Below are 22,984 nucleotides of genomic sequence, written 5' to 3' on the forward strand. Positions count from 1 at the left end.
ATTTTATGTATGTATGTATGTATGTATATAGATGGAGTCTCACTTTGTCACCCAGGCTGAAGTGCAGTGGCGCGATCTCGGCTCACTGTAAGCTCTGCCTCCCAGGTTCGAGCATTTCTTCTGCTTCAGCCTCCCGGGTAGCTGAGATTACAGTCACACGCCACCACGCCTGAGTAACTTTTGTATTTTTAGTAGAGACAGGGTTTCACTATATTGGCCAGGTTGGTCTCGAAATCCTGACCTCAAGTGATCTGCCTACCTCGGCCTCCCAAGTGCTGGGATTATAGGCGTGAGCCAACGTGCCTGGCCCACCCAGGCATTTTAAATAAATTTAGGCCACACTAGGTTACGACTAGAAGCTATTTGGGGCTTGGTGCTGTGGCTCATGCCTGTAGTCCAGCACTTTGGGAAGCTGAGGCAGGATTGCTTGAAGCCAGGAGTTTGAGACTAGCCTGGGCAACATAGCAAGACCTTATCGCTAATAAAAAATTAGCCAGGCCTGGTGGTGTGCACCTGATGTTTCAGCTACTTAAAAGGCTGAGGTGAGAGGATTTCTTGAGCCCAGGAGATTTTAGGCTGCAGTGAGCTATGATTGAGCTACTTGCACTCCATCCTGGGTGACAGAGCAACAGTCTCAAACAACGACAACAAACTCTGATTTGGTTGCAAATACCATATATGTAATAGTAAATGTCTAAATGTTAGCTTAAACTAATTTATATAGGTCTTTTTTTGTTGGAATAAATAAAGCATTTGCTTTCATTTTGTAATGCAGATAATCATATATTAACTCCCACATTGGATCTCATAATTCATGCTTTTATTTTTGTAGGCTATAAGAACTCCTCACTATTAAATTCTTATCAACAAATCTGACAGAGTTGATATCCTTAGCCCACATTCTTGAGAAGGAATATTACAAAACAATAATTATAGGATATGAGGTACAGCATTTGAGTTACAAATTATTTTTCTAAGTCCTATTTGTTTACATTGAATTCAAATTGACCGTCAAATAAGAATACTGATAAAAGTACATTGCCACTATAAAAAATGTAATTTCTTGTATGTAACTGAATAGAATCCTAAAATTCATTATGAATTATCAGTAATATATGAAATCTTATTTTGATAGCATTTCCTTTTAATAGCACTTCCATTTAGAATACAGTGGGGTCTGTTTCAAATATCCTATTTAGAATTTTTGTCTTTCAGAAAATAGAAATTATAAATTTCTACTTTCTGGAAAGATTCTTTTTTTTTCAAGCGGAGTTCAAAAGAAGGAAATTCTAACAGGATTAAGTTTAGGATAGGTTTATTCTAGTAGGCTTTGTGGCACAGGTCCCCTAAATAATTCATCATAAGATTCCAGTGTATGCCATGTATCAAGAAATGAAATTGCTGTCAACTGACAACTAAACTTGATACCCTTTAGTATACAGAATACTACACATAAGTCTTTCCAATCTTTGAATGATTTCTTCCCTAAGCTCTTCTATAGAAAAATGTAGGATTGTATACTTTACAGGATTTTTTTTTTGTTTTTTTTGGAGGCAACATCTTTAAAAGTTCCTGGAAATTCTAAAAAGTGCCTGCTAACTTAAAAAAAAATTGTCTTTAGGTATTTCATGCTAAGTTGGAAGCTTCTTTATCAAATATGATGAAACCAAATATAGCATGAACCCATAGCTAAAAAAAAAACTACCCATGTGATTACTTTTTTGTTGAGAATGAACAATTTTTTTCTTGATGCACAACCTCATTCTACTTTTCTGTACAACTGGATAGTAACTTTTTTTTTGGTAATAAAAATTCAATATATGTTACATTGGTTTTCTGACAACTTTATTTTCAATATGGCTATTTAAAAATTCTTCCTACTGGAGGATTTAGAAAAGCCAACTTTTAATTGAGCCGACAACAATCAAACAATGCAGCTGATATATCAGCTACTATTTTCAGAGTGACCGCTATGTGCTAGCAATTGTTCTCATGATCATATATTTATCAACTTTAATCCTTATAATAACACTGCAAGGTTAAGTGCTATTAGTCTCTTTCACTTGTAAGGAAAAACGAAGATTAAAGAGATTAAAGTAACTTGCCTTTTATCCAGCTAGTAAATTTTCCCAGCAAATATTTGAGAGCATACTTGGTATTGGCCTTGAGACTACCTCTGGGGCTGGGAACACAACTGTGAACAAGACCGACAAGATCTCCACTTTCAAGGAGCTTACATTCCAGTAGTAAGGTCAGGATTTGAATATAATGGTGTTGGACTCAAACTCTTCTTAGCTTCTACTCTTCCCCTACAGCAACACTCCAATAAGATGAATAAAATTGTTTCAGGGCCACTTTAAAAAGTGGGTGAAGATGGACACTATATACTGGAATATGTTGTAAGAAAGTAATGTTGGTATATAAACATCCAGATTCATCAATGGAAAAACTCTATGACCTAGATGTATAGAGAATGGAAAGCCTATGCTGCATAACAGCCATGGCTTATGATTGCCTGTAGATAACATGTAATTTTTACTGTAGATAGCAGTAACACATACGTGCTGTTAACTTTCAAATGGCCTTAAGAATCATTATGATCTCAGTGTTTGACCTTGCTCTGTTCAGCAAGGTAGTCACAAGCCATTTGTGGCTTTCAAGTACTTGAAATATGGCTAGTGTGACTGAGGAACTAAATTTTAAATTTTATTTAATTTTAACTAATTTAAAAACTGATACTTGATCCAGTTACAAGATTTTTTAGGCATGCTAGAACAACCTTGGTATGTGAATCTCTTTTTTTCAACTGTACATTTTAGGAAATTTAAATACAGATAAAATATTTCTGATGAAAATTTAGCATCTGAATTGAGATGTGCCATAATGTAAAAATATACACTGAATTTTGAAGACAAAACATAAATCTCATTAATTTAAAAAATACTGATTACACGCTGAAATAATATTTTTGATATATTTGGTTAAATAAAATGTTATTAAAATTAGTTTCAACTGTTTCTTTTTTAAAGTTTTATTTTTAAAAATGTGTGTACAGGGCCAGATGCAGTGGCTCACACCTGTAATCCCAGCACTTTGGGAGGCTGAGGTGGGTGGATCACAAGGTCAAGAGTTCAAGACCAGCCTGGCCAACATGGTGAAACCCCATCTCTACTAAGAATACAAAAATTAGCCAGGCATGGTGGCATGCACCTGTAATCCCAGCTACTTGGGAGGCTGAGGCAGGAGAATCGCTTGAATTCGGGAGGCGGAGGTTGCAGTGAGCCGAGATCGTACCACTGCACTCCAGCTTGGGCGACAGAGCAAGACTCCATCTTGAAAAAGAAAAATAGAAAAACGTGTACTAGGAAATTTTAAATTACACATATCGTTTGCTTTGTATTTGTATCACTCTAAGGAGCCCTGTTGGAGTCCGATCCAAACATTAACTCTTTTATTTTTGGTATCAAAACATTTTCCTATTATACCTCATTATTCTTTTGTAAAAAGCTATGAATTATTTATCACTGTTTCTATTCATGTTGTGAAGTTGTTAAGGTTGGGGTTGTTGTCTGCATCTTACTAAAATGGTCTCTGGTCCTAGTAAAGAAACTGTTAGATGTGAGATAGCCCTCAACAGACTTCACCTTCTTACACATATTGCTGGGTGTGGCAAGCAAGCAAGACCTTGACTGTTCTTTACCTGGGCCATTTCTCAGTATTGAGTTTTGAGTGAGCACCTGTAAGGGATGAGGCAAAGAGCAGGTTTGCTTCTGTTCATGGATAAAAAGCAGTGAACCCTCCAAGCTCCGTATTCTTTATCTACAACAAAAGCCCACTGTATATGTAGCCATATTGTGTATGGCCATATCATTTTGCCCCCATGGGACCTGGGACAAGGGGAAGCAATGAGAATGTGCTGATGTTCATGCTCCTTGTTGTGCCATGAGTTATTAGTCCTTTGTTTCTGTCCGGGAATCTCAAGTCTTCTGTTAGCATCCATGAAAAAGTAACAGGGTAACTACTTAGCTTCTAACTAAAGTAAAATCAAATATCAGACCTGACAGGATGCACTTAAAATTATGTATTTATACTCATTTTTAGTTGTGGAAAATTATTAGGTTTGACGGGATATAAGAATTCTTTTCCATAAAAATTTTGTCTTACAATTTAAAAAATTTAACTAACTTATTGAAGCCTAGTTTTTACATAAAATTTGGTTTTATATAAAAATCTGGCTGAGAAAATGTTAGCTTAAATGTCTTTAAAAATTATGAAATGCAAGGGTCAATATTTGTCCTTATAATAGAAATATTACACATGTGCTTGTATGAACTGTCAACATATAAGTATGTACATAATACATTTATTTTCCAAGAGTGTTTTTCAGAGTAGTCTTTTAAAAATAGAAAGTGAACATAAGTATTCTGTGGGACTATATTCAAAGATTTATAGATTTTGGAAAGAAATAGCTTATCTCCTATACAATATATATATATATGTCTTCAGGACAAAAGTAAACATTATAAAAAGTATAAAAATAGGTAAAAAGATGCAAGTACAATATAATTTGGTTGGAATTTCAAAGGTGCTTTTTTCTCTTCTCTTTCCCTTTTACCTCAAAAGTTATAAATACTTTTGAAGCAGCATGTATTGTTGCACTTTTGATTTTTTGTTGTACAGTTAATGAACTTGAGAGTCTGGATGACTGGTGATCATCTATTTGGCCTTCCCATTCTTTTGTTTCTTCTTCTTTGATTAGTAAAGGTTTTCCTAAGGTTTGGCCAACAAGGTTACAGACTTCTTGAGCTTTGCGCCACGCATTCTCAACAGCAACGAGACAGGCTTGCCGTCTTAGGAATTAAATGGAGAGATTATTAATATGACACTCAATGAAATGTAGCACTGGATAGTTTTGTTTAAAGAATATCTTAGTTAAAGATGTGCTTAAACTTACCGAAGATTCTCAACAGAACCTGGAGTATGATAGAACTGGGGTGGGCTGATGACAACAGAGCTATCTAGCTTTTCAACAAGAAAGTTACAAATATTTTGCATTTTTCCAAATTCAGTAAATGTAATGCAGACCTGTAAATGAAATGACACGATATTATTTTCATGTCTGATGTACTGTTTCAATTTTCTCTACGTGTAAGTAAAAAAAGTATAGCCAGACTACGAGGTCATTTTATAGTATGTAACAGATTTTTAAAAGCCTATTTGATACTTATAACTAAATTATTTTGTTCTTTAAGATTTTTGCTTTTGAATTTTCAAATTTATCTAATATTGTCTTGAATATTAAAAAACTTATATTTTAAGCCAGGGATTTTTAAATGAAATTGGAGGAGTTTCCCTTAAACCTTATTACTTGGCTAAATTTTAATCCTGATAACTAGCATGATTCCTTTGTCTAATCAATGCCCTTAGCTTCCTGATTAGTAGTAATTATGCCATACTTCACTGCTATCATTGAGAAATGTTTCTTCTTCCAATAGTTCTGTTCAGATCTATATGTGGAAGCTAATGTATTTCACTCTGTCTTCTGCCTTTAAATATGTGGAAGCAGTCCTTATATTCAACAATACTTTAAAACCGGTCTGTAAACTCTTCAATGAAGGGAACTAAACCTTGTCTTTTTTTTTTTTTTTTTTTTTAAGAGAGACAAGATCTTGCTACATTGCCCAGGCTGGAGTGCACTGGCACAATCATAGCTCACTGCAGCCTCAGACTCCTGAGTTCAAGCGATCCTCCTACCTCAGCCTTCCAAGTAGGAAGGGCTACAGGCATGCACCACCATGCCCAGCTAATTAAAAAAATTTTTTTTTGTAGAGGTGGAGTCTCACTATGTTCCCCAAGCTGGTCTCAAACTCCTGGCCTCAAGCAATCCTCCCACCTTAGCGGTTGTAAGCATGAGACACCAAGCCCAGCCTAAACCTTTTAGCAAAACAAAAAGTACAGATATTAGAGAATAAGCTGGAGTAGCAAAGAGAGACATAAGATAACCTCATCTTATACAATGCAGAACATCTGTCTTTAATTAATCATAATTTTTTTTTTTTTTTTTTTTTTTTTTTTTTTTTTTTTTTTTGAGCCAGGGTCTCTTTCTGTTTTCCTGGCTGGAGTGCAGTGGTGTGATCACGGGCTCACTGCAGCCTCAACCCCTGGGTTCAGATGATCCTCCTGCCTCAGCCCCCCGAGTAGCTGGGACTACTGGAACGTGCCACCATGCCTAGTGAATTCTATTACTTTTGAAAAAGATATAGAACTTTATAACCACCATAACAAGAATTTAGACCTGTTCCAACACTCCTAAAAATTCTCTCAAGTAACTCCTTTATCAGTTCCTTCCCCAGTTCCTAAACCCTGGCAACTACTGATACATTCTCCACTGTTAAAGATTTGCCTTTTTCAGAATGTCATATAAATGGAAGCATATAGTATGTAGTCTTTGAGACTACTTCTTTCATTTAGCATAATGTATTTGCAATTCATCCACATTGTTGCATAACAGTTTTTGTTCCTTTTATGCTGAATAGTATTCATTATATGATCTAATCACAGGTTGGCTTTTTTTTGTTTTGTTTTGTTTTCCATTTAGGTTGCTTCCAGTTTGGGGCTATTATAAATAAAGATGCTGCTTTTTCAAAGTAGTTCTAGATCCTTTGTATTTCCAAATGTATTTTGTAATCAGTTTTTGTCAGTTTCTATTTTTTGAAAAGCTGGCTGAGATTTTGATTAGGATTGTATAGATTAATTTAGGGAGAACTGATATCTGGAATAGTGAATCTTCCAAACCATGAACAAGAAATGTTTCTCCATTTATTTAGGTCCTCTTTAATTTCTCTCAGGAATGCTTTGCAGTGTTTAGCACACAGGTCTTTCACATCTTTATAACAGATTTATCCCTATGTATTTTAAATTTTTTGATGCTTACTGGTTCTAATAGCTTTTTTGTAGATTCTATCAGATTTTCTACAATGGTCATGTTGTCCATGAATTAAGATAGTTGCACTTCTTCCTTTCCACTCTGGATGTCTTTTACTCTTTTTCAAGTACAATGGTGAAAGAAGACATGAACGAAGACATCTTTGATTTGTACCTATCGTAGGCACAAAGCATTCAGTGTTTCACCATTAAGTATGACAGCTGTAGGTTTTCATGGATTCCTCTTATCAGTTTGAGGAAAATCTCAACTGTTCTTATTTTACTGATAATTTTTACTAGGAATAAATAATGGATTTTGTTAAGTGCTTCTTCTGTATCTATTGAGATGATCATGTGATTTTTCTCAGTTTATTAATATAATGAATTAGATTGACCAATTTCTGAATGTTAACCAACCTGGGATACACATTTGGTCATTATGTATTAATATTATTCTTTATACCTGCATGTAAAGGATACGTGTGTGTGTCCATGTGTGTAAGCATGTATGTGTATAAATCATTACATTTGGCTAAAATTTAGTTTATAATTTTTGCACATGTTTATGATGGATATTGGTCTGTAATTTTCTTTGCTTGTAATGGTATTTTTCTGGTTATCTTCTGACCTCAAAGAATGAGCTAGGAAATATTTCTGCCTTTTCAGTTTTCTGGAAAAATTTGTATAGAATTGGCATGATTTTTTCCTTATAAACTTTCTAGTTTCCTTTTCAATTTCTTCTTTGACACATGGGTTACTGAAAAGTATGTTTTTAAAATTCAGCATATTTGGGGGATTTTCCTGAGGCCCTTCTATTACTGGTTTTTAATTTAATTACACTGTGGTCAGTGAACTTTGTATGATTCAAATACTTTTTTTTTTTTTGAGATGGAGTCTTGCTCAGTTGCCCAGGCTGGAGTGCAATGCAATGGCACGATCTTGGCTCACTGCAACCTCTACCTCCCGGGCTCAAGCGATTCTCTTGTCTTAGCCTCCCGAGTAGCTGGGATTACAAGTGTGCACCACCATGCCTAGCTAATTTTTGTATTTTTGTAGAGATGGGGTTTCACCATGTTGGCCAGGCTGGTCTTGGAACTCCTGACCTCAGATGATCTGCCTGCCTCAGCCTCCCAAAGTGCTGGGATTACAGGTGTGAGCCACTGCGCCCGGCCAAATACTTTTATATGACACAGAATATGGTCTACCTTGGCAAATGTTCAATGTGCACTTGAAAGGAATGTGTAGGCTGCTGTTTTTGGAGTGTTCTATATATGTCAAGCAGGTCAAATTGGTTGACAGTGGGACTCAAATCTGTTATATTCTTACTGATTTTCTGTCCATGGTCTTATCAACTATTGAAAAGGGGGGTATTGAAATCTTCTACAAAAACTGTAGACTTATTTATTTTTCCTTGTAGTTCTATCATTTTTCCCTTAAGTATTTTGAAGCTTTATTATATGTATAAATATTTAGTGCTGTATGTCCTCTTGATTAATTGACTTTTATCATTATGAAATGACTGTCTTTATCTTTGATAGTCTTTGCTCTGAAATCTACTTTGATTACTATAGCCACTCCAGCTTTCTTTTCATTTATGTTAGCATGATGTATCTTTCTCCATCCCATTACTTGTAACCGATATATGTCTTCATATTTAAAGTACACTTCTCTCAGGCAGCATGTAAGTGGAGTTAACTTTTTAAATACAACTTAAAATATCTGTATTTTAATGAAGGTATGTGGACCATTTACATTTAATGTGATTATTGATATGGGTAAATTTAAACCTGTGGTCTTATTTCCCTTTTACTCATTTTCTGTTTTCTTTTTGACATTTTTATTACATTATTTCATAGCTTTCATTGGCTTATTAGCCATAACTCCATTATTTTAGTGTTTGCTTTAGGATTTATGAATACATGTTTAAGTTATTACAACCTACCATCAAGAGCTAGCATACCATTTCACATACAAGAAGTTTATAACATTGTACTTCTGTTCTTCCCTTCCTGACCTTTGTGCTATTGTTGTTATATGTTTTATTTTTATGTTATAATCCCTGTAGTGCATCATTATCATTTATTTAGTGAGTTATCTTTTTTTTTTGAGACAGAGTCTCGCTCTGTCACCCAGGCTAGAGTGCAGTGACGTGATCTCGGCTCACTGCAACCTCCGCCTCCTGGGTTCAAGCGATTCTCCTGCCTCAGCCTCCCGAGTAGCTGGGACTACAGGCATGAGCCAACATGGCTGGCTGATTTCTGCATTTTTTAGTAGAGACAGGGTTTCGCCATGTTGGCCAGGCTGGTTTTGAACTCCTGACGTCAGGTGATCCACCTGCCTCGGCCTCCCAAAGTGCTGAGATTACAGGTGTGAGCCACGACGCCCAGCCTAGTCAGTTATCTTTTATATAAATACAGAGATTTCTAAAGAGATTTATATTAAGAAAAACCCATGTAGTTACCATTTGCAGCACTCTTCAGTCCTTTGTGTAAATTCCTATTTCTTTCTGGTATCATTCTTTTCTGCTTAAATCATGGCATTTAAATTTCTTATAGTGTAGGTCTACAGGTAATGAATTATTTCAGCTTACTGGAAAGGTCTTTAATTGGTCTTTGTTTTTGAGCACTACTTTTGCTGGATATATTAACAGAAACTCTTGGTTGAGATATATATATATATATATATATATATATCTCTATATCTATCTATATACACCTTTTAGTTTTAAAAATGTGGCACAACTGTCTCCTTGCTTGCATTGTTTTCAACAAGAAATCTGTTGTCTTATCTTTGTTCCTTTGTAGATAATATGTCTTTTTTCCCCTCCTCTGGCGGTTTTAAGATTTATCACTGGTTTTGGGCAATGTGATTATAATGTGTACTGGTGTATTTTTTTTTTAATTTCTTCTGCTTAAGGTTAGTTGAACTTTTTGACTCCATGGGTTTATAATTCTCATCAAGTTTGGAGATTTTTGGGTCATAATTTTTCCAAGTATTTTTCTTGTCCCCCACTTTCCTCTGCATTGGGACTTCAATTACATGTATAATAGGCTATTTGATGTTGTCCTATATTTTATTAACTCGTTTTTACATCTTTCTTTTCTGTGTTTCATTATGGATGGTTTTTATTGCTACATTTTCAGGTTCACTAAGCACGTCTTGTGTAAGGTCTAATTTGCTGTTAATCCTATTCAGTGTATTTATTATCTCATACACTGTAGTTTTCATCTCTAGAAATTCAATTTGTTTTTTTGTTTTTAATATCTTGCACATCCCTCCTTAACTTTTGAGCATGTGAACCACAGTCAAAATAACTTTTAATGACTATGTCTTTTAATTCTAACATCTGTGTCACTCCTGAGTTGGTTTGAATTGATTTTTCTCCTTATTATGAGCTTTACTTTTCTGCTATTTTACAGACTAGAAATATAGGTAAACCGAATTAAGACAAAATTTCATAGAAATAAATGTAAAATCCCACAGTTCATACTGAAATAGCAGTAACAAAGTATAAGATGAAAAAAATATGATTTAAAGGTAGCACATGAGAAAGACACTTTTATTGGTTATAATTATTATGACTATAAGCTGAATTGAGGGAACAATATGATGCATATGCCAAAAAGTTAATTCAGTCTTGCATGTGTTATTAGAAATAAATATTCTAGAATAAGGGAGATAATCAACTTTCTCTAGTTTGGACTGGCCAAATCAGAAGTAGAACAATATAGCTGTAGATGGTTTTGAATGAAACTGGCTAACTAAAGAAAGAGTTTGTTACATAAGAAATGGCCAAACAGGGTTCTTACCCTGGAAAAGAAAAAAGTAGCATCAATATGAAAATGAACTTCAAGTATATATTTTAAGGAAGAAGTATTTACCTTGTTTTGTTTCTTCTTACAGAGGTACACTAATAGATGGCTACTAGTGAGTCAATTTTGGCTTAATGTTTAAAGATTCTGTATTGATCAGATGTCTGAAAATGGAATGAGTCTTATATATTTATGCCTATATATGTATAAAATATTTCACAATAAAAATAAATACTTAAAAAAGATTGGATGGAATAATACATGGAAAACGCTTAACACATAGCAGGCATGCAAGGAAAAGGAGAGGGAAAGAAGAGGGAGAAAACTATATGAGTAGTTATACTACTACTTTTTCTACCTGATACACAGTATTGAATACCTATTATATCCCAGGATTAAAAAATTCCTCTAGGCTGGGCACAGTGGCTCATGCCTGTAATCCTAACACTCTGGGAGGCAGAGGCAGGTGGGTCGCCTGAGGCCAGGAGTTCGAGACCAGCCTGGCCAACATAGTGAAAACTCATCTCTACTAAAAATACAAAAATTAGCCAGGTGTGGTGGCAGGAGCCTGTAATCCCAGCTACTCAAGAGGCTGAAGCAGGAGAATTGCCTGAACCTGGGAGACGGAGGTTGCAGTGAGCCAAGATCACGCCACTGCACTCCAGCCTGGGTGACAAGAGTGAGACTTCGTCTCAAAAAAAAAAAAAAAAATTCCTCTAAACACTAAGGTTATAACATGAAAATAACATAAAAAGTGGAAAGAGTACTGGTATAGGAATCACAAAGCTAGGATTTTAATCCAACCCTCCTTCCCACATCCATTCATTCACCTACCATTAAAGTCATCACTTAGAACCTTTCTTTTTTTTAATTAAATCAACAGTTAGTGTTTGTACTATTATGATTGTTTACAGCTGAACAATATAGTGTATTATGACTGCATTTCTTTTCTTCTAGTCTTCATTGAATTCCTGGGAGTTAATAATCACTTCATTTTTGTTTGCTTTCTTAGTTGTACATGTCCTTTAAACCCTCTGACAAGAGCTATAAAATTCAAATAAATAGGTCAAATTAATTGGGTAATCTATGAGTTCCTTTATTTTTTTCTTGGAGGCATTTTACTGAAGGCTTCAGTCCTCCTGTCCCCTGAACCTGGGGACATTCCTTTGCCATTACCTGGGAACTCCTGTTTTTCTCTTTTTTGGTTTACTTCCTCATGTATGGTAGGGAAATGTTTTGAGACCTTGTATGCAGGAGTGATGTTTCACATTTTTAACATGTTTCAGAGGGCATTAATCCATCAGATCCTGGCCAAATAATGAACAGTGTGACAGTTCTGGTCAGCGCTGTCTGCTTGTCCTTGTATTACCTTCTCCTTGATTGCTTTTTGGCCAGGTAAGGATTTCTAGATTAGACATTGTTTTCTCTCAGAATTGGAAGAGGTTGCTGTCTTGCCTTTCAGTTTCTAGCTTCCAGTGTTGACACTGAGAGGTCCAACTGCTGTTCAGATTTCTGACCCCTGGTTTGCGAACTGTTTTTTTTTCTCTAGAACTTTTGGGGTCCTTTTATTCCTGGGAATCTAACATTTCCAATATGCTTTGATGAGTTGTTGTTGTTAGTCATTGTGCTGGGCACCCACTGGGTCCACTGAATATGGAAATTCAAATCTTGCATTTTAGTAAATTTTGGATAAATTTTTTTTATTATTTTATTCTCTTTCACTCTGTGCTCTCTTTTTGGACTTTTTTTTTTTAATTTATACTTTAAGTTCTGGGATACATGTGCAGAACGTGTGGGTTTGTTACATACACGTGCCATGGTGGTTTGCTGCACCCATCAACCTGTCATCTACATTAGGTATTTCTCCTAATGCTATCCCTCCCCTAGCCCCCCACATGCCCTGGTATGTGATGTTCCCCTCCCTCCCTGTGTCCATGTGTTCTCATTGTTCAACTTCCACTTATGATTGAGAACATGCGGTGTTTGATTTCCTGTTCCTGTGTTAGTTTGCTGAGAATGATGGTTTCCAGCTTCATCCATGTCCCTGCAAAGAACATGAATGCATCCTTTTTTATGGCTGCATAGTATTCCATGGTGTATATGTGCCATATTTTCTTAATCCAGTTTATCATTGATGGGCATTTGGGTTGGTTCCAAGTTGTTGCTCTTGTAAATAGTGCTGCAATAAATGTACGTGTACATGTGTCTTTATAGTAGAATGATTTATAATCCTTTGGGTATATATCCAGTAATGAGATTGCTGGGTCAAATGGTATTTCGGGTTTTAGATCCTTGAGGAATTGCCACACTGTCTTCTAAAATGGTTGAAATAATTTACCCTCCCACCAACAGTGTAAAAGCGTTCCTATTTCTCCACATCCTCTCCAGCATCTGTTGTTTTGTGACTTTTTAAAGATCGCCATTCTAACTAGCATGAGATGGTATCTCATTGTGGTTTTGATTTGCATTTCTCCAATGACCAGTGATGATGAGCTTTTTTTCATGCTTGCTGGCCGCATAAATGTCTTCTTTTGAGAAGTGTCTGTTCATACCCTCCACCCACTTTTTGATGGGAATTTTTTTTTTTTTTTTGTAAATTTAAGTTCCTTGTAGATTCTGGATATTAGCCCTTTGTCAGATGGATAGAATGCAAAATTTTTCTCCCATTCTGAAGGTTGCCTGTTCACTCTGATGATGGTTTCTTTTGTTTTGTAGAAGCTCTTTAGTTTAATTAGATCCCATATGTCGATTTTGGCTTTTGTTGCAATTGCTTTTGGTGTTTTAGTCATGAGGTCTTTGCCCATGCCTATGTCCTGAATGGTATTGCCTAGGTTTTCTTCTAGGGTTTTTATGGTTTTAGGTTTTACACTTAAGTCTTTAACCCATCTTGAGTTTAATATTTTTATCTTTGAAACAAAGAGAAGCAGCATGGTAGGTGGAAGGTAGATAAAGAATTTCATGCCTTTTGGAATGAAATTTTTGGACATTATGTCAAAAGTAATGTTCTACCAACTAATCTTTCTTTCTTTCACTTTCTTTCTTTCTTTCTTTCTTTCTTTCTTTTTCTTTCTTTATTTCTTTTTCTTTCTTTCCTTCTTCCTTCCTTCCTTCCTTTTTTTTTTTTTTGGAGACAAAGTCTCACTCTATTGCCCAGGCTGCAGTGCAGTGGCACGATCTTGACTCATTGGAACCTCTGCCTCCTGGGCTCAAGCAGTCCTCTCATCCCAGCTTCCAGAGTAGATGGGTCTACAGGTGCATGCCATCACGTCCACCTAATTATTGTTATTTTTCTGTAGAGAAGGGTTTTACCATGTTGCCCAGGTTGGTCTGGAGCTCCTGGGCTCAAGCAATCCGCCCACCTTGGCCTCTCAAAGTGCTGGGATTAGAGGCATGAGCCACTGGCCTCATCTATTCTTTTAAAAAAAAATTATTTAGGCCAGGCTGGGTGGCTCATGTCTGTAGTCCTAGCACTTTGGGAGGTCGAGGCAGGCAGATCACTTGAGGTCAGGAGTTTGAGACCAGCCTGGCCAACATGGTGAAATCCCATCTCTAGTATAAATACAAAAATTAGCCAGGTGCTTGTAATCCCAGCAACTCCAGAGGCTGAGGCAGGAGAATCACTTGAACCTGGGAGGCAGAGGTTACAGTGAGCTGAGATCATGCCACAGCACTCCAGCCTGGGCGACAGAGTGAGACGCCATCTAAAAAAAAAAAAAAAATTGGAGCTGTACTGAGGTGTAATTTATATATAAAAACTGCACATATTTAGAATATACAATTTGATGAGTTTGGATGTACGCATACACCTGTGATATTATCACTGTAATCAAGACAATAAACCTATCTATCACCTCTAAAATTTTCCTTTTGTCCTTTGCTTTGTGTATGTGTATGATAAGAACACAACATGAGATCTACCCTCTTAACAAATTTTTAAGTGCACAACACTGTGTTAACTGTAGGCACTATGCTGTATAGCCCATATCTAGAATTTATTCATCTGCATAACTGTAACTTTATACTCACTGAGTAAGAAATCCCATTTCCTCTTCCCTCCATTCTTTGGCAACCAGCTCCTATTTTTTGCTTCTATGATTTGATTATTTTAGACTCCTCATGTAAGTGGAATAATCCAGTACTTATCATTCTGTTACTGACATTTCTCTTAACATAATGTCTTGCAGGCATAGCAATGTTTCAAATGGTAGGATTACCCTTTTTTTTTAAGGCTAAATAATATTTCATTGTATGTATATAACACATTTTCTTTATCCATTTGTCTGTCAATGGACATTTGGGTTGCTTCCATATCTTGGCTATTGTGAATAATGCTGCAATGAACATGCAAGTACAGGTATTTCTTCCAGATCCTGATGTCAGTTCTTTTGGATATACACCCAGGAGTGGGACTGCTGGGTCATACTGTAGTTCTATTTTTAATTTTTTGAGGAACCTGTATACTGTTTTCCATAATGGTTACACCATCATACATTCCCATCTGCAGGGCACAAGGGTTCTAATTTTTCCACTTTCTCATCAACACTGTCTTCTGTTTTTTTTTTTTTTTTTTTTTTTTTTGAGATGGAGTCTCACTCTGTCACCCAGGCTGGAGTGCAGTGGCGCAATCTCAGCTCATTGCAACCTCCACCTCCTGGGTTCAACTGATTATTCTGCCTCAGCCTCCCGAGTAGCTGCGATTACAGGTGCCCGCCACCACACCTGGCTAATTTTTTTGTATTTTTAGTATAGATGGGGTTTCACCATATTGGTCAGGCTGGTCTCGAACTCCTGACCTCATGATCCGCCCACCTCGACCTCCCAAAGTGCTGGGATTACAGGTGTGAGCCATCGTGCCCAGCCAATCTTCTGCTTTTTTGATAATAGCCATTCTAATAGGCATGAGGTTATAGCTCAATGTAGTTTTGATTTGTATGTCTCAAATAATTAGTGATGCTGAACACCTTTTTCTATACCTTTTGTCCATCTGTATGTCTTCTTTTGATAAATGTCTATTCAAGTCCTTCGTTCATTTTTAAAATCAGGTTATTTGCTTTTCTTCTACTGAGTTGTAGAAGTCTACCAACCATCTTATCTCATTCCATATATTTAACAGTACTTAAGAATACTGGTATGTGTTATACATTAGGCTCTAGTGTTTGCTAAATCCATATTCATAAAGCCACACATTGTTATTAATGCTTAGGTTGGTACATTTTGTATCCTGTGATCCCAATACTTTGGTTTCCACTGACTGCTGGTGCTGACCTAAAGGCAATCATGTATTGCACTATGTGATATGATATAAATTCTGGCTACCTGGAATCCCTATACAAAATATAATCGGATTCTCTCTTAAGAAATATAAATATAAAACATTAAAAAGGTAAAGCAGAAGGAAGAGGAGCAGAGTTTAGCCAAACTCTCATTTAGTCATGTTTTAAAACAAGCAGCTCTAATGCTCTCTTCTTGCATCTGAAAGGTCAGTTCCTAGGACAACTCAGTGGTTTCAAACACATTCCAGTTTCCATGAAGCCTGGCTGTGTAGTTTCTGGGACTGTTTCTTTTTTCTCATTATTCCCTTGGTATCTTCATAATAAACCTCCTTAACTAAGATAACTTGCTCCCATCTATATTTATTACAATCTGAAGTGCTAACAGGTGATAATTACTGGAGGAGTGCTATAACATACTACCAGCTCTTAACCTCTGTAATTTGGATAAGACTGCTCTTCATACTGTTTTGAAAGGTATTTTTTCAGTTCCTACTACTACAAAATAAGTTTTGCCAAGTGGATCCCTAAAATCATAATGAGTAATTTAAAAATTCCTTGACATAGTAAAATTTTAAGTGGAGAAATCACAAAATGATTACAGGAAGCATTGGGGCAACAAACAGAATATTGTGGAAGTTGCTTCTCAAGAGATAAGAATCCAGGGTTCTAATTTCTAATCTAATTCTTGTTATATGACCTTTGAGAAATCTGGGCCTAAGTGATTTGAACCTCAAGTCACACCTTTAAAGTCAGAAAAATAACTGCCTGAAGATAGAAACGGGTGATGGAGATACTTTCTACTTCAAAAGACAAAGATTCTCTCATTTGATATACAAGATTTCAGTATAACCCCACTCTTTGTTTCCTGTTACAAGGAGGTGGCATGTACTAAGCACGCACTCCAAAATGTTTGGAATCAGAAGCAGCAGTCCTGTAACCTAACCACCACTAGAACATACTCTGATTTCACAAAATCCTGGCCATTAAATCTTTAAATATAAGTAAAAAGTATAGGCAGTTGTAGGAACTAAATGTTGTCATTAATTGAGTGTATTGAAAATAGTTTTATTCTTTTTAATTTGTATAAAGGTCGAGTGGTTTTCATTTTTAAACAATATTTATCACAATACAGTAAAATTGCACTGCAAAACAAAAGAATGTTGAAAAGCATTTCAAATCCTTTATGTTATGACTTTATTTGCTTTTTATCTAAAGAGAAATTTCTCTCCTGTAGTGTCACCCCACATTAGGTGATGATAGTACTAAAATTGTATTTAGTGGCACTTAACTGCTATTTCCCACTTGCTGTTTTTATTCCATTTTAAACTATTTCTTTTAAATCTCATTAAGTTTATTTAAAAGCTGAAATAGATATATAACACCAAAATGATTTTTGAGAAAAATAATCTTCTATCAATATGAGAAGCATTTTTCACCATTCATTTCAGTTCAAGAATAAAAATGACTGTCTCCACAAAATCATGCTGCTTCCAATTATTTGTTAAGTACATACCTCTGCTTCCATGTGATAAGCATTTTCCACTCTCCTAAAATCCTTTGTCACAGTTATATTTTCTGCCTGAAACGGAAAAAGTCCAAGAGTATGATTACTGAATATTTGACACAATTACTCTAAAGCATAGATTAGAAACCTACACTAATTAAAATCAGAAAAACATGGAGTATGCAAAAAGAACTTTGCCTGTTGTTTTAAAACTTTCCTAAAAGTGACATAAAATGAATTCAGAAATCGATTTTGCTTAAAATTTCATAAATGTCACTCCTTTTATAATTTGAAAATAGTTTTATTCTTTTTAATTTGTATAAAGGTTGAATGGTTTTCATTTTTAAACAATATTTATCAAAATACGGTAAAATTGCACTGCAAAACAAAAGAATGTTGAAAAGCATTTCAAATCCTTTATGTTATGACTTTATTTGCATTTTATCTAAAAAGAAATTTCTCTCCTGGAGTGTCACCTGCACGTTAGGTGATGACAGTACTAAAATTGTATTTAGTGGCAATTAACTGCTATTTCCCACTTGCTATTTTTATTCCATTTTAAACTATTTCTTAGTTTATATTACCTTATAATGAAAGTATGAAGTTAGGGTGATATCTATGAGCAACTGTTTGCACATAAAGTATACTTAATGTTGAGTGTCAGTGTTTTAAAAAATATTTAATTTACAAATATTTTTATACAAAATTACCAAATACTTATCATGTGCAACTCTGGGCAAGTTACTCAATTTTTCGAGCCTTAGTTTCCACATTTATCAAATCAGGTTAATACCATGTACACCATATAGCATCATTTTGCAGATTTAATGAGAAGTTGTATATCAAGTATTTGGCATAGAGAAGGCACTCACAAAAAGTGGATGCTATACCACTATGATATAAATATTTACTGAAACATCTAACCTGAGCCAGTTTGGTTTTAGAAAAGTACTAATATTTATATATTCTCAGGGTAAATACAAGACATATAATTCTGACAAAAAAGTTGAATTTCCTATTTACTTCCCAAAAGGGTTTTTAAATTCAGTGACTAAAATCTTCAGCTACTCTCATTCTTTGGGGACAAGCAAAACTTATATTTTATGTAATTTTTTTGTACCTTTCAAAATACATGTTAAATCAATATATGATTATGCCAAGTAATTTAATTATGTTATTTGAAGAAGACATGGTTGCATCTAAATTTTAAGATATAAACTAATTACAAGCAGTTTATGTTATCCAGAAAAATTCTTAAAAGTTTTAACCTAAGTTAAAAGCTTTTGACTCAAGTTCCAAGTATCACTCTGATGTCTGTCAGTCCCATGAAAATATTAACGCAATATTTTTATTATGAAAGTAATATCTACTCATTGTGGAAAATTTAGAATACAGGTTAAGTACAAAACAGTACAGTAGTTCTCCCTTAAACACTACAGTAGTTCTCCCTTATCTACAGGGATAAATTCCAAGACCTCCAGCAGATACCTGAAACCATAGATAGTATCCAACCTTATATACATTTTTTTCTGCTCTGATAACCGAGAGAGCTACAAGTGACTAATGGGTAGGTAGCACATACAGCATGGATACACACTGAACAAGGTATGATTCACATGCCCAGGTGGGACAGAGCAGGACACAGAGATTTGATCACGCTGCTCGCTCAGAATGGTGTACAATTTTAAACTTATGGATTATTTCTGGTATTTTATATTTAATATTTTTGGACCAAGACTGACTGCAAGAATTAGGGGTCTGTACTATATATATTGCTTGCAATCACTTTTTCACTTGATTAACATGAAACTTTTTTGTCATTTAAACATACGTCATAAAACATGTCTCATTTTTCACTTTTCTCCCACTTCACTTGATAAACTTCTGATTGAAAAATTATTAGAGAGATAATTTTAGGAAAGGTAACTGGAAAGAAAAGTATCTTTTATTGCTATTTTTGTTTTTAATAGTGTTTTTAAAATAAAAATACATGCTAATCAAAGAAAATCTAATACTAGAGAAAATAACCAAAAAAAAAAATAACATTCTCAAACCCCATTACTGTTAATATTTTAGTAAACATTTTAATAAACCATCAATGTATATAAACGTATCTAGATCTATATACAGACTTTTTCATAAATAAAATTATATTCTACATTTTGTTCTTAACTACTGATTGACAGGGTCTTGCTTTGCTGCCCAGGCTGCAGTGTAGTGGTACAAGCACGGCTCACTGTAATCTTGAACTTCTGAGCTCAAGCAATCTTCCTGCCTCAGCCACCTGAGTAGCTAGGAGGCTAACAGGCACACACCACCATGCCTGGATTTTCTAAAAATTTTTTTGTAGAGATAGGATCTTGCTATGTTGCCTAGGGTGGTCTCAAATTCCTGGCCTCAAGTGATCCTCCCACCTTAGCCTCTCAAAGTGCTGGGATTACAGGTATGAGCCACCACACTTGGCCTGAACTTTTTAAAATAAACTTTTAATTTTGGAATAATTTTAAATTTACAGAGAAGTTACCAAGATAGTACAGAGTTCCCATCTATCTCACTTTCAGACTTCTCTGATGTTAATACTATAGTACATCTGTCTAAACTAAAAAGCCAACGTTAGTAGATTACCATTAACAAAACTCCAAACCTTATTTGGATTTCACCAGTTTTTCTATTAAATGTCCCTTTTACTACCACAGGATCAAATCCATGATACTGTATTGCATTAATTCATCAAGTCTCCTTAGTCTCCTCTGGTCTCTTGACAGTTTCTCAGTCTTCCCTTGTTTTTCATGACCTTGAAAGTTTTGGTCATATATTTTGCAGAATGTCCCTCATTTTGACATTGATGTTTTCTCATGATTAGACTAGAGTTATAAATTTTAGGAAAGAATACTATAGAGGTGAAATGCCTTTTTAATCACAACACATCAGGCAGTACATGGTATCCACATGACATTACTCAAGATACTAATATTGGTCACTTGGGTAAAGTAGTGTTTGCCAGTTTCCTCCACTGTAAAGTTACTATTTTCCCCTTTCCACACTTTATTAATTGGAAGCATGTCACTAAGTGCAACCCACACTCACTCAATAAATACTACTTTATTTATTTTGTTGCTCAATTGTTCTAGCTTTGGCCATTGGGACTTCTTTCAGGTTGGCTCCTTTATCTGTTTGACGTACCCCTTTCCTTTACTTTTTGAGCACTTTCTTACTTTCTGTTGCAAGATATTACAGGCTTATGTAGTTTCCTTGCCCCAGTCCTAGAATAAGCCCTTTCTCCAAGAAGCATAGTACCTTTTCTTTGAGATTCATATGTAGAACCAAGATCTGAATGCTGAGACTGCTTACTGCTATTGGGGTGTCATTCCTTCTAGGCTCTCTCAGTGGACAGAGCTAGGTTACATATATATATATATATATATATGCATAGACATATATACGCACACAGATACTAACTCACATGTAAAATTTTCTGTATTTTTCCATCTGTACAATATACAAAGGTAAATATGAGTTCACACTGATGTTTTCAACTCTAATCCTGAATCACAGAATTCATTTTAACCTTCCATTTTTATCTGTAACTTCCCTCTCTGATAGTGAGAAACCTGGCTCCCACCATCCACTATCCACTTATTTATTTGTTTAACCCCAGTATACATGTAAAGCAGTTTCAGACTTGTTAACAAATACCCCTTTGGAAAACATATTTACCAACTAGAGCATAGAGTTTTTGTATCTTTATTCTTCATCCTTCTAATTTCCAGTCAAAACACCATTTTCCAGTAATTTAGGACACTCCCTGCCCCTGTCACCTTAAGCACAGTTATGTCACTCATTTGTAAGAACTGGGTCCATTTGTCAAGAGAATACATTTTATCCTGGGATTGATCCTGTGATAGGCTCTTTGATGCCTTTTTCCCCCAGTTTACATACATCAAGCTTCACTATTTGTGATTTACAGCTCTATGAGGTTTGACAAATGCATAAAGTCATGTATGTACCACTCCAGTACCATAAAGAATAGTTCTTTCACCTTAAAAATTTCTCCATGCATCTGTTTTAGTCAACCACTTTGCCCTCCAACAGATTGTTAACCACTAATCTGTTTTCGTTCCCCATAGTTTTACTTTTCTCCAGAAGATCATATGAATAGAATCATAAAATTCAAAGCTTTTGGGTCTGGCTTCTTTCACTGGCTAATATGCAGCTAAGATTCACTAACGTTGTTTTGTGAATCAATTCTCATTCCTTTTTATTGCTGAATAACATTCTTTTGCATGGATGTACCACAATTTTTTTAATCCATTCCACTGCTGAAAGACATCTTGGCTGCTTCCAGTTTTAGAAGTTATGAATAAAGCTGCTATAAACATTTGTGTACAGATTCTTATATGTACTTACGTTTTCAATTCACTTCGGCAAATTATCCTAGAATGCTGACTTCTATGGTAAGTCTATATTTAACTTATAAGAAACTGTAAGACTACCTTCCAAAGTGGCCATATAATTTTGCAATCTCACCAGCATTGAATGGAATTTCTGTTGCTCTGCATCCTTCCCAGCATTTGGTATCAGTGTTACTGTATTGAAGCCATTCTAATAGGTACATAGCAGTATCTCATTGTGGTTTTATTTTCCATTTCCCTATTGACAAGTAATGTTATCTTTTCATGTGCCTATTTGCCATCTGTATAAATTCCTTGGTGAAGTGTCTGTTAAGATCTTTTGTGCATTTTTATTGAGCTGTTTGTTACTGCTGAATTGAGGTCTATATATGTTCTTGATACAAGTCCTTCATCAGCTATGTAATTTACAAATATTTTCTCCCAGTCTATAGACTGACTTTTCATTTTCTTAACAGATACAAGTCCTTTATCAGCTATGTAATTTACAAATATTTTCTTCCAGTCTATAGATTGACTTTTCATTTTCTTAACAACGTTTTTCACAAAGTGAGTTTTTAACTGTCATAAAATACAATTTATCTTTTTCTTTGTTTCATGGACTGTGCTTTTTGGTAATACAGGTTGGACATCCTAAATGTGAAAATCCAAAATTTGAAAAGCTCAAAAATTCAAAATTTTTTTTCAGCACCAACATGATGCTCAAAGAAAATGCTCCTTGGAGAATTCTGAATTTTAGATTTTTGGATTTGGGATATTCAACCATTAAGTATATAATGCAAATATTCCAAAATAAAAATCCGAAATCTGAAACATTTCTGGTCCCAACATTTCAGACAAGGGATACTCAACCTCTGTATCTAAAAACTCATCTTCAATCCCAAGGTCACATAGATTTTCTCCTTTTATTTTTTCTAGAAGTTTTGTGTTTTACTGTTGGGAAAGGCAATCTCATGCTATAGTCTTTTGATCTACACTCAACTGCCCAGGAATGGGCCGTGGCCCTGGAGCACTTGCTTACTAAGAGATAAAGTATCTTTCAGAGCTTGTGCTGGGCTTGTT

The 22,984-nt window shown here is 35.2% G+C and overlaps 1 protein-coding gene across 2 annotated transcripts in view; it reads right to left on the bottom strand.

The window, feature by feature from the left end:
* Window positions 1-798: 798 nt before the first annotated feature.
* Window positions 799-22,984, bottom strand: part of IRAK1BP1 (interleukin 1 receptor associated kinase 1 binding protein 1) — a 39,706-nt gene continuing 17,520 nt past the window's right edge. The window contains exons 2-5 of one of the 2 annotated variants that reach the window (XM_055274204.2): window positions 17,523-17,588; window positions 4,955-5,085; window positions 4,616-4,850; window positions 799-3,737 (exon numbers count right to left, since the gene is read on the bottom strand). In XM_055274204.2, coding sequence (XP_055130179.1) covers window positions 3,531-3,737; window positions 4,616-4,850; window positions 4,955-5,085; window positions 17,523-17,588 — 639 coding nt within the window. In that variant the 3' untranslated portion in view covers window positions 799-3,530. Of the gene's footprint in view, window positions 4,851-4,954; window positions 5,086-17,522; window positions 17,589-22,984 lie in introns of both variants that reach the window. The other variant, XM_055274205.2, reaches the window with a different exon arrangement.

Source organism: Symphalangus syndactylus, chromosome 4 (genome assembly GCF_028878055.3).
Source record: "Symphalangus syndactylus isolate Jambi chromosome 4, NHGRI_mSymSyn1-v2.1_pri, whole genome shotgun sequence".
NCBI classification, from domain to species: Eukaryota; Metazoa; Chordata; class Mammalia; order Primates; family Hylobatidae; genus Symphalangus; species Symphalangus syndactylus.